This window comes from Aptenodytes patagonicus, chromosome 3 (genome assembly GCF_965638725.1).
Source record: "Aptenodytes patagonicus chromosome 3, bAptPat1.pri.cur, whole genome shotgun sequence".
Lineage (NCBI taxonomy): Eukaryota > Metazoa > Chordata > Aves > Sphenisciformes > Spheniscidae > Aptenodytes > Aptenodytes patagonicus.
In genome coordinates, this window is record NC_134951.1 from 93,765,189 (window position 1) to 93,778,031 (window position 12,843).

Genomic DNA, 12,843 nt, shown 5'->3' on the forward strand with positions numbered 1-12,843 from the left:
CCGGGCGGGGGAGGGGAGGGGCGGGGGGAGGCGGCGGCGGCCGCCGTGGGGCCCAGGCTGCTCCTCGCCTCCGCTGCGTCGCTCCCCAGCCCCGGGATCTGGGGCTGCGGGGGGAGCGGGGGGGGGGGGCGGGAGGAGGAGCGGGCGGGGCCAGCCTGAGCGGCATCCAATGAGGAGGCGCGAGCGGGCAGCCGGGGCGGGGCGAAGGCGATCACCGCCCAATGGGGGAAGGGCAGAGGGCGCACTCGGAGCGGGGCGAGTCGCAGGCAGGAGGCGAGTCGGGGCTCGGGCAGCGAGCGGGGCAGAGGCAGCTGCCGCCGCCGCCTCACCCAGGGGCTCGCTCGCAGCCGCTCGCGCGCGGGGCGCCGCGCCGCCGGCGTGGACGGTGCCGCGGGACCGGGAGCCGGCGGGCGAGGGACGAACGGACTGAGGGACGCCGCTTCCCGGAGGGGGCAGCGGGCGGAGCCGCCGCCGCCCGGAGGAGAAGTTTGGCTGAAGCGGCCGCCGCCGCCGCGAGAGGAAACTTTCCTCGGGGGGCCGGAGGCGGGGGCGGCGGGAAGGAGCCGCGGCACGCTCGGGTCCGCCGCCCGGCGAGGGGGCTTCCGAGAGGCTCCCCCCGGCCCAGGCCGGGCTGCGGCGGCCGGGATGTACCTGGCAGCGGTCTCGGCGGGGAGGAGGCGCCCGGGCGGAGACGGCGGCTGGCACCTGGCGGCGGTGGGGTGGCTGTTGCTGCTGGCCCTGCTGCTGGGCGAGTCGGGGACGCGGGCTCTCGTCTGCTTACCGTGCGACGAATCGAAATGCGAAGAACCTAAGAGCTGCCCCGGCAGCATCGTGCTGGGGATCTGCGGCTGCTGTTTCATGTGCGCTCGGCAACGTAACGAGAGCTGCGGGGGAGTCTACGGGCTGCACGGTGCTTGCGACCGGGGGTTGCGCTGTGTCATCCGACCGCCGCTCAACGGAGACTCCATCACCGAGTACGAAGTGGGCGTCTGTGAAGGTGAGAGGCGGCGGGACACCGTCCATCCATCCCCCGGGGTGGGGGCTCCCTCTGGGCGGCGGGGAGGGAAGGAGGGCGCACCGGTGCCCTAGGCGCCGGTGCGCCCTCCTTCCCTCCCCGCCGCCCGCCTGTCCCATCTGCGAGCGTGTCTCTTCAGCTTCCCCCCCCCAAACCCCCCTACTTAAAAGTTTTACCCTTAATTTTCTTAGCCTAAACTTCCAGGCTCTTCACTTGTCGCTTTCCCTAGCGCTTCACCGGTTTTCTAACAGCTTATGTCAAGGGCCGGTGCCCAACTAAAATTCCTTGATATAAAGGGCTTGGGAAGGGTTTGGCAGATGGAAATCGGCGGAGGTCAGTCGTGCACGCATGATGCCTGTTCCGGATTCCCTCCTCTGTAAGGAAACACAAAGGCTGATCATCTGTTGTAAAGTTTTCCTTCCTGTTCCTGTCACTTAATATCTCCCCGCCTGTCCGCCTCGGTATATGATGATAAGGGATGTCTTTTTCCCCTGCTGGAGCATCAAGGGGGAGAGAGAAATCCCCGCGGCAGAACTCCTCTCAAAGTCACTTCTGCTTCCTGCCGGCTGCCTGTGAGGTGATGATGAATTGGTATGAAATGCGAGAGGAGTTCACCCCCACCACCACCCCCCCCTTCAAATTTTGTATCTACCAGAGCCCCCCAGGTTAATTCTTTATACGTATAATTCAACAAAAGACCAAAGACAAATTTTCGGTCCCTTTTTGTCTTTTCCCTCCAGCTCTCTTTTTCCCCCAAGTTGAGGGAAAACATGGCGCTGTAAAGAGATTACAAATAACCAGTAGTTTGGGATATGTATAAATGTATGTGAGACTCGGAGCGGGAGCTTCGACAATTCTGGAAAAGGAGAGGGAGGCGGTCTCCTCTCGGCGGGTAGAGGGCAGTAGAAAGTGCGGAGAGCTGGTGAGGCAGCATCTGTCCAAAAAACTTGCATTTAAAATGATGCACTGTTTTGAGAGAGCTAAACCCGGTCATTTTTAGTGGGCAGCTGACCTTTGTCCTGGCGCTCGTTATTAGTTTAAAACTCCATTTGCCTCCCTCACAGATACATTGCGAACCAGAGCAGGGCGGTGTGTCCTGCCTGTACTAGAACCAATGCCATCAGCCTCTGCAGTTGTTGCTTGCGTAGGACCAGCTCCAGGGTTAAAAGCTCTGTTGTTAAACAATTAAAAATGGCCCTAAACTACTTTGAAGACCTTGGTTGAGGCCATGTTGCTGAATACGTACACTGCTGTAGTCTCTCTCTCTTATTATTATTTTCAATATGTATTGGAAAACTTTTCTAAAATAGAAAAGTACAGGCAAAGAGGGAACCTACCTGGCTTTGGATGAGTTTCTCTTTTCGCGTGTTTTCAAGTAAAAGCTTGGCTTAAACAGCTTCCCTCCTTCCCCCCCCCCCGTGTTTAAAGGAACTAAAAGCCTGCAGTCATTAAATGCCTTAATGTTCCAACTCCCTTACTGTATCGCAGTACGGACGTCTCTGGCAGTTTAGGAGTATTTCATTCCTTTGAAGTGATGCAATCTGTACGTTGCTGTAGTTCAACTCCTAACACGTCCCATCTACTGTTGAAAATAGTATGAAGCATTTGTTGGCAAGATTGCATTTCAATTAGTGTTGTGGTTAGGAACTAGTTCCAGCTGTCCCTTTAGGAATAGTCGGGGAGATAACTTATCTATTTAATTTTCATTCTTGTAAATGAAAAGCAACTGAGCTGAACTGTCAGCCTAATAAATAGTCCTGGAATACCTATTACTGAATTGTCAGGAAACTGCCTCATTCTAAGCAACAGAGGTAATCTGTTGTTCTTCATGGTGTGCGTTGTGCACAAGGGGTGGCAGCAAGGAGAAGAGGGGACTTAATGTACTATCTCCGATCACCTAAATGAGGTTGATTAGCTCTATTTTTTTGATCATGGTGACCTAAACAGTTGTGCAGTTTACAGGCACACGTGCAACAGGCTAGGCTGGTGATGCCTGATGTGTGAGTAGTACTAAGCCATGCCTTTATCCATTAATGGAATAAAGGCGACTTTTTCTTTTTTTTCTTAATCCTGTCTACTGGGGGTGCAAACCCTTTCCTACCCCAGTTCAGGGAGGAAGAAATGGAAGTGACTTACAGAACTGTGTGAATAGAAATTGATGTTTTTACTTTCCTTCCTGTCTCTAGCTTTTTCTTTCAGTGCAATTTTTTACACTGAAATGACCCCTACTGGCTATAGTTATAAGCATTTTTTTTATCATTTTTGAAGCTTCAGCAGTGTCTTATTTCAGAGTATCAACACATACTAGGCTACAGAAAACTTTGAGCTGGAATTGCAGCAGGTAAAATACTTGTCTTTTAACTTAGTTTTAGCATTTAACGCACTTGGCATAAGTTAACTCTGTAACACCTGATGGAGAAGTCTCTGGCATCTGTCACTGGTAGCCTCTCTTTCTGAAACTAGAAATAGATTAGTCTTTGTTAAATCAGTGTTCGTTAATGAAATCTGTTGCTGATTCTCGGTTCTTCTCTTTATCCTTCTAAAACCTGAAGGAGGTCCTCGTTCATCTCACCACCTTAACTATTCACATCTTTATGCAGTTCTAAGGTTCCCTGTGTGGCATTATCCTAAAGTATGTAAATGCCCTTCCTGAATGTAGTTGTATTCTCAGTAAAGAATAATTCTGAGGTCAGCTTCCCCCACTGCGGGTGGGTACTTTTCCTGAAGGGCAATCCTGAGAGACTTTAAACACTTCCAGCCTCTCTGTTGGCTTTACAGGGATGCTGCTGCATTGGTTCAATGAGGTGTCGAGAGCCTACAGCCCCTTCCAAACACTTTTAGCATTCAGAAATTCTGAGCTCAAAGCAGGGACTGCACTTGCTCTCTGCCTTTGAAGGTAGACCTAGAGCCACCCCCTAATTAGACTGGAGTTCTCCAGAAACATGTTAGCCTTGGCTTCTGCAGCAGTCCAGCTCCCTGCCCAGCTGGACTGGTGCAGAAGCCAAGGCTAACAGAAACATGTTAGCCTTGGCTAACAGAAGCCAGGGCTTCTGCCTTCTGGAGAATCGGAAAGCCTCGGAAAAGCTCTGCCAAAGAAGTTCTGTTACTCTGTGAAGGCAATTTCTTGTGATGACTCTTTTCTTGCCTCTGTTTCAACACTTCCCCGGTTTCTGGTGCTCTGAGATGAAGAGGCCTTGATTGCTTTACTAAATTCTTCTGAGGCATAACAGTAGCATGTGAAATAATGCTGAAAATGAGCTGATATTATTTTTAACTGTGTAATAGAAACATAACTTAAGTTTTTGTGATATATACTTGAAATGAAACTGCTAGTTTTACTGTGTCCTTAGGTTCTTTTAAGAATATACTTCCATATGAGTTAGCCTCTAGGTAGCCGTTGAAAGAACGTATGTCTGCTCCAGTAGCTTGCCAATAACCCGTAGTACTTTGTTTTGGGGTTTTGTTTTGGTTTTGGTGGGGTTTGGGGTTTTTTTTTGGGGGGTGGGGTACAGTTATTGCTGTATTCTTTTTGCCTACTGTAGCTAATTTAAAGCTTGTCTTGAGTACTTGAGGTTTGTCTGCCTAGTGCGTAGCTTCTGAACTGGGGTTCCCTTGGAACCAGGAGAAAGCTGCTGTACTGGATTTTAGGCAAGTATCAAGAAGTATGTGGGTTAATTTTCTAGGACGATGATAGAAGCTTGCCCTGCTGTGGCTAGTCCTAGTCTTTTCTACTGAACTGCAGCTTTTTGGGAGCTTGGAGCATTATTGTCTGTCTGACTCCTTGTTTGGACAAGCAGGGAGAGCTTGGGTGTTCCCCCCACATTTAAGCCTACTGTGAACTAACTGTCATCCCCTAGAAACCTGTAATAGAGTATGATATGTAAGGGCACAGTATATTGTATGTAACCACAGTGCAGTGAAACTGGAGCTGATGAGAAGAAATGAAATTTTGAAAACTTAGCTTTTTTTCAAAATTGGGAGGAAGAGAGCTAAGCTTTTGGGGGGGGGGGGGCATTGGTTTACACGTGCTAATAGAGTTCTTTTCTGAAGTAAGAACAACTTGCTTACAGACTTGCTAGTATTTTTACTACAAGTAGTGCTGCTGCTTGTAACTTCTCCCAAGGGTACTAGCTACAGAACCTTGTTTTCAGTTGGTTTTGGTCCTGTGCTCTGTATCTAATTGATCAGTGGACCCAAAGACTAGAACATGATGCTTTGTCTCCAGACAGACTTCTATGCAACATGCTTGGCTTCTTGCTTGTGATGCGCTCCAGACCCCTAAAGATCAGGTAGTATTTTGCTTTGAGTACGAGTTACTGAAGTTCAAGTGATTTAGAAGTTGCATGTGGGTAATCTGGTTGTTTATATTTGTTTGACTGGAACAGTGCTGCCCAGATTTCTTAACTTTTTGTTTTTTTTTTTTTTTTTCTTACTCTGTTACGTAGTGAATGGCTGGGGAAATGTCCAAATAGTTCTAATGTCCACGTGTGTACGGAGAACTACCCCCACCAACATCAAGTGTTAGAACTGATGATCTAGTTGGGGACTTAATCAGTATTATGTGGTGCACCAAATGATTGTTGGCATGAAGACAGTCAAAATACTTGGTTTGAAGACTGTCAACAATGGGAAAAATGGAAACATTATTGATGGTGTCAAAAAGAAAATTATCACCAAAATTACTGAACTTGTGAAACTGGAATGAGAAGTAACTCTTTGATGGTGAGTGTTCAGCTTCTGGTATGCTAGTCTTGGCTATATTTAACAGTCCCCTTCTCCCACCCTCCAGAAAACACTTACTAGGCACACACTGACTTCTTAAGCACAGGTGGGATAATTTATAAGCTGTTTCTACTCTGACTTGTGTCTATGCCGAAATCTCAACATCAGTAACAACGTGTAACGTTGAGTGTGGCATGGAATTTGAATTAGATCAGGTGCTTATTTGACTTGGAAATGGCTTCCTCCCTGTTTCTGGGCATCACGTTTTGATTTTTGGAAATCACTTGGTTCCAATATTTCAACAAAAATGAAATGGAAAAGTCCAACAGATATGAGGAGGGATATTGATGCAGGAATTGGTAGGGTTTTGCTGTTGCGGATCGGCACGGTTAGTTTAAAACTAGAAATCTCACTGTAGATAGGCTGAATGGCTAAATCTCTTAACCTCTGTTAAGAGGAATAGCCTGTTTTATTTTTTTTGTTAAACCACTTGATCTCGTATGACTGTATGTTAAGCATCCTTTGCTGATGTGAACTTTTCCCTGTAGAAAATGGTTATTTCATCAGGTTCCCCAAAATCATGCTGCTTATAAAGGTGTTTTGTTTTGTTTTGTTTTTTTTTAAAACTACCTTCAAACTTGTCAGATAGTAATTTCTGCACCTCTAGGCACGTTTGCTGTTTTAAGTACCCTCTAGCTGATTCAAGAATACTTGCGTAATTTAACTTATTGTGTAGTACTTAGTCAACCAAAATGTCATTTGACTGACAGGCATATTATGCAATAATTCATCCATTAATATGGTTCAAAAATGCCTGCCTCTTCCTTTTCCCCTCCTTTCTTTGCACCCCCCTGAAGGATTCCTCATCTCAATGAATAAAGTTTATAGCATCTTGCAGACAGGACCAAATGTTTCTCTGTTTTAATGGATTAAATACTTTGTAGAAGTGACCTATTAAATGTCTCTTGTGACTTGTAAACTGCTTTCATTTAAGAATGCATTTAATCCACAGAGAACGTAAGCTTGGAAATGGTGATTTCAGGGTTTTGCCTGAGACTTCACGTGGCACCAGTTGTATAGTCTGACAATATTACATTTTAACTCTGCCTTTTGATGTATATATACATGCAACCTGGAAAATGACTACTACTGACATGGAAAGATTATATATGTGGAGAAACCTACCAATATAAACTAAGATGTGAAGATAACTTTGTATAAAGGCTATCTAGATTAAATTCCACATAAGCATACAGATTAAAAGATGGTCCCTGAGGGAGCTCTAGTCTAAACAGACTAGTTTGGCCACGTTTGGAGGAAGTAAGCCCTTAGTAGTGTATTGGGATGAATGGAAGCAGTTCACACCTTTACCAGAGGCAATATTCAGTCCTCAGCAGCTTTCACTGGGTGTTCTGGGTACTTAACTTCAGAATCTGCAAATCATGTTAACACCTTGTGGGTCATGAGTGTGTAAGTCTTTCAATAAGAAAACAAACAGGAGAGCGTAGGGTTGCGACAGGAGGAAAAGTGCTGGCTCACAGGCATGCACCCATTCCCATGTTCTTACTCCTTTTCAAAACTTTAAGCCTTATATAGCCAGCTTCCTTGATACTGATAGGCTTCAGGTGTTTTTGGTTTTTTTATTAGTGAAAAATCTAGCAAGTGTAACATTTCTGAATCTGAGAGCGCCCATTCTCTTGGGTCACTTATCCTTGAAACAAATTAAACTGCAGGTTTTTGCTACAGCCTATGTTGTGCTCTGTTCAGGAATTTTTTCAGAAAGGCTGGATGTATGCATGTGGAGGTGTTTCTTCCTCTCACTGATGGGCTGTTGATAAAAAGCTGGGGTCATACTGATAATGGTATTACATGTGCTAACATAAAATGTGCTGCTTAGATAATAGAAAGACTCAAGTTGATGTCTATCTCTACGTTAGGTTTTAGAAAAAGAAAAAAGCCTTGATGCTATTTCTAAATTCGGGGTGTGTAGAGTTTTTCCTGTAGTCTTCTGTGAGTAAGAAATTGGGTGTAATCCCTCTGAAACATCCTGTAATTCTGGTGTTCAATGTTGCTGCATTAATGACTTGGGGGGGAAAGTGGCAAAAGGTTTAGGATATCGTGTTTCTTCTAATAGTGTGGACTGTTCTTGGTGTAGGTTGCTTTATTCATAGCCCTGTTCAAGAATTTGTCTTAGGCAAAATTTTTCTTACTCCTGTCAGCTTTGCTTCTGCTGAGCAGCTTCAGCAAGCTGCTAGCCAGCTACTTGTTTGCAGTGAAGCTGATGTGTGCTGATTTACGTGCATGTAATCAGCGTGTGGGTGCAGTGTGCAGCTTGGGGGGGGGGGAAATTGGAATTTTAGCCTCCTTTCAAAAATGGGTATGAAGGTTTGGCCCTTTCCTGAGGCTTTAGCAAATTTTTTTTTAAAGAGTTTTCTAGAGCTAGAGGAAGAAGCTGCTAGGACAGCTGAAACGCTGCTGTCCATGCTCATTCTAGTTAGGGGAGTACTGGCAGAGGCTGTGACTGACCAATTAAACCCTGGGACACTAATATTTTCAGTCAACTATTTACAAACAAGATGTGGTTCTGGTCATAAGATTAAAATAACTTATTTGCAAGTGTTTTTTTCAGGTCCTTAAATGTCTAGGGGTCAGACTTCAAAACTAATTAATTATCATTTCAGACCATCTTTGGGGCAGAAGGCTATTGGAAATACTGTTCAGTCTTGTTGGGGGGAGCCCTAATAGTGAAAGTGTTAAAAAAACAAGCAAACAAACCCCCCAAAAAACACTCAAAAAAAAAAAAAAAAAAAAAAGGGGGGGGGGTACCTGGAGAATGAAATATTGCAGACAGTATGGGCAAGGGAAAACTTTAAAACTTGAAATAGTTGTCCACGTCACATGCTTCACTTAACGCTTCCATTTATCTCCTTGCTGTCCTCAGGGCTTCTGTGGAGTTTCTGATAATTGAGTGGAAAGCTGGTTTGTTTAAATACTTTCTGCATTCCTTAGTATGAAATAACTGCCTTGAGACACACACAGAGCGGCTGCAGTGAAAATCTTTCTCACTGTATTGGGGATTTGATCACCTGAGATACATGTTCTAGTTTGAATAAGATAAAGCAGGCAGTCAGATTTGAGACAAGCCTTACATGTATGGTGTTCCTGAGGTATCTAAATGTTATGGTATGGTTTTGCTTTTTAGCTTTGACTAGAAATTTTATCAGGTGGCTGCAAAGCCCTTTTGTACTGACGTGCATTCCACATGAAGATTTGATCTTGGAAAGTGGACCCTTCCAAAAGGTGGAAAAACTGCTTTATCATAAAACTCTCAGCTGTGTGTGTCTTACCATAAAAGTTTCTGCCGGCTCTGGTCCCCGATTCATGACTTCACTGAAGGAATAAGTTGTGAGAGGGGAGAGGATTGCAGCCAGTACATGAGCTCAAACTCACTTCAAGGCTAGCCTTCCCTTCTGCTGCTTTTCAAGGTCTGGGGCTGGGTTTCAAGCATTCTTTAGTGGTGATTAGTCATTTCTATTGTTCAGCTCCTCCAAAACATGAATTTCCTTTCCATCGTTCTCTTTTCCTGTTCAAAGAGAAGCCAAAGCCCACTGGCAAGAAGTATTTCCTTTTTTTAATTTTAGAAAGTCTGTAGAATCCTTTGAGTCTCATACCATCTTAATGAATATCACGGATTTGAAAATGCTGTTGTGTATACCAGTGTGCTAGAGTGACGGGGCTCAGACCTTGGGTCTGGTTTAAAGGAGAGGGTTCTGAAAGGTTCCCCCCCTTCCCAGAGGGCAGTACCAGTCTCAGTAAGGATCACTTCTGTGTCACTGTGAAACCCGTTCTCTCTCCTCCTTCAAACGCAGGATTTAAAAGGATGCAAAAGTCTGTAAGATGTGACTTTTTCACTTTCAGATCAGCAATGTATTTGATGGTCTCTTTGCTCTTTCAGCATCCTGAGAACCTGTCTGTCACACTTTTACTCGGCTGTTTCTGCCTTTTTACATGCTGCAGTTAAATGTAAATTATGGGAGTTCACTCAATTCACTCCAGTTATGTTTACCCCCCCACCCCTGAACTGTAATTTAAGATTATTGTGGGTGCAATGCTTGTATACTAGTTTTCAACAGTGATACTTTAGTGACCATTCCAGTGTGTTGCTTGCTAGTTTGAGGTGATGTGTTATCTTATAAACAGTGAAGGAGAACAGTATATGGTTTTCCAAACAATAGCTGATATTCATTAAATGTTTCCAGAAAGGAAGAGAAGGGTTGGGGCACAAAAGAGAAGTTTCTGTGGCGGGAAGAAGGAATTGAGAACTTGAAGGAAGGGAAAGCAAAAATTTAAGCAACGGGGAACGAGTCTCTGAAAAGGTCTTTCCTTGTACTTTTAACTTGTACCTGTTTTGAGATGATTCTTTGCATGTGGGGACAATCAATGCAACTATAGTGAGCTACTGTGTACTTTAAAAACAAGGCTCCAAGTTAGTTTCTCATAGTTGCATGCTTTTCTGGAAACACAAGCAGCTCTTCAGGTGAAGAAGACATACCTGCTTCAATCGTGAGCATCACACCACATCAGTGCTGTGGTGCTGTGTTGTGAGTGCTGGTATGTAGGACTTAGCACGGAAGAAGTGATGGAATGCTGCTTACCAGAGACATATTTCTCAGACTGTTTCCTAGACTGGACCTGTTGTTTAAAGACCTCTTGTTCAACTTGTTAATGCCTTAATCCTCTTCCCTACTTTAGATGCATGCTATGACAGGACTTGGGAGTTCAGCAACCCAGAGCAGCACTTGAATTGTTAGCAAGCCGAAACATTTGCTTTGCAGAAAGCAAGTGATTATATGAGTGATGGAAGAAAATGAAAAAAGGTTGGAATTAACATGATGCCTCCCCTCCCATGGCTTCCTTATGGTATGAAAGCACACTTAGAAGAATTTAAAAAAGTATTATGTCCAAGACTTAACTTTGGTCTGAGTACATGCAGAACTAGTTCATTGTCTGAAAAGGGAACTTGCCTGAATGAGTTTGAAAGAGTGGGGAGCTGCATGTAGATAGAAATAATTTGAATGAGTGACTTTCAAGCTATAGTTACTGGCCTGCTGGGAGCTTTTGAACCTCTTCTAGGTGTGTGTGCAAAAGGTAGTTGAGTGGCTATATAACAACAGTCTAATGTCAACTCAGGACTGCTAAAAAGAGTGGCCCTTCCCTTTTTTTTTGCCCCTACCTGATCATGCCAGCACAATGAGATGGTGGAAATTGCAGCTAAACTAAGATCAATTTGGATGAAAACTAAGAATTTGCTTGGGCTGCTCTTCAGCTGGATTGTTTCTAAAAACTTAAGAATGTTAAACACCTACTTGATTTTTGTATTTTTAAGTGTTCTAGAGGTCAGCTAGTGGATAGGATGCACATACTGAGGTTTGAGAGGCTCTTAGATTCTTACATTTGGGTTTTGTCAACCCTGCTTGCAGAGAAGTAAAGCATTCACAAATGATTATATCTCAGTTTCTTCCTTCATATCATCCAGATTTCTGAGAGGTATGCATGAAAGAGCACTCTCCTGAAAAGGAATCCATAGAGGAGGTCAAACAGAGCATGCAGAAAAATGTTTGTGCTACAGTCTGGAATTGTTCATGGACTGTCCCAGGTCTCCAAATCACTGGTGTGTAAATGTTTTCTGGAATAGTCTGCAGGACATGATGGTTTTGGGAGTGATAGAGGCTAGGTTATATGCTTCATAGAGCCTAGACTTTCTTTGTTCAAGACACTTCCATTATCAGTTAAAATATTGCTGACCTCAAAAGGAACAAGCATGCTGTACTGGACCACCATTTATCTGCATCAAGCAGAGCACTAGATGCCTTTGCATCAAGTAACTAAAGCTTTAAATCGAAGCGAGACGCTGGGTTCATCCCTTTAGCTCATGCGAGTGCTTTTGTGTGGTCGTACATTTGATTCCAAGGAATTTTGTTCTGCCTATACTGATGTGACTTCTGAGGGTTTACCCTAAGTGGTAAACAAGTATTCATTCAACAGGGCCTTTAACTTCTGTTCATAAAAGGACAAAATCAACTAGGAAAAGGAGTCTTAAGTCTGCATGAAAGATCACACTAGGCTTTGCATTTATTTACTATACTAAAATAAGCTCTTGTTACATGTTTGCTCCTTCATTGATGGAAATCTTGTTTCTAAATGAAATTGTGTGAAAAGCAGGCTGGTAAAAGATGTCCAGGCTAGAACTGGATTTGCATTCTTCCTGTCTGAATGTGACTTTTTTTGTATTCACGCACAGTGATGAAAAATACCTTGTTTCAAGATTCAGCATGTTAGATATATAGTCTGCAAGTATTCCTGAGGGATTTCTCTTCTCTTCCATCCTCTTAATGGCTACTGAGCAAATTTTTGAGGGGTGTGGCACTGAAGACTTCAGTTGCACCTAGTACTGAGCTATGCGCTTCCTGTGTACCTCCTTTTCTGCTCCCATCTGAAAAGTCAGGAGAGGTGGCAGGTGAGATATCAAACATTAATCTATTCTGGAAGTCAGATGATATTATGAGTAGTGCCACAGTGTGTGGTGCATCTGCATCGAGGCATTCTGTCGTGAGTAAGGGATGGCTCTGCTTTCCATGCCAGGTGGGTCCCACCTTATGTGGGGTGAGCAGCAGGGAGTCGGCTGATCTCTCTGTCAGCCTTGAAAAGATCTAGTGCTGAAATACCACAGGCCAAAAGCTCACAGATGCTCTGAATTGGTGTGCTGGAAAAGCAAAAGTGTGCTGTCATCGCTGTCTGCGTGCCCCACCTGTCTGCACTGTACGGGTCTCAGGAGGCTGGTGGGTAGAGCAGCTCGAGGGAGCCGGGGGCAAGGTGCACTGCCGCATGGGCCCCACGGCCACTGGGGCAGGCAAAGCTCCTGGCCTGTACACAGTGGTAGGGGAGGAGAGCCTGTGTGTCAGAAACAAGGAGCAATTCAAACCATTTTCTTAAGACCATTAAACAGACCAATCTGGATGAAGCTGTGGTCCCTGCGGTTACAGAATTTGAAACACCAAATCTTGGAGCATAGCTATAGCCCCTTTTGTTCTTGTCATTACGTGGAT

At 44.8% G+C, this 12,843-nt stretch overlaps 1 protein-coding gene across 2 annotated transcripts in view; it reads left to right on the forward strand.

The window, feature by feature from the left end:
- The first annotated feature begins 399 nt into the window (after positions 1-399).
- Positions 400-12,843, forward strand: part of CRIM1 (cysteine rich transmembrane BMP regulator 1) — a 201,098-nt gene continuing 188,654 nt past the window's right edge. For both annotated transcript variants that reach the window (XM_076334241.1, XM_076334242.1), the window contains exon 1: positions 400-997. In XM_076334241.1, coding sequence (XP_076190356.1) covers positions 646-997 — 352 coding nt within the window. In that variant the 5' untranslated portion in view covers positions 400-645. The remainder of the gene's footprint in view (positions 998-12,843) is intronic.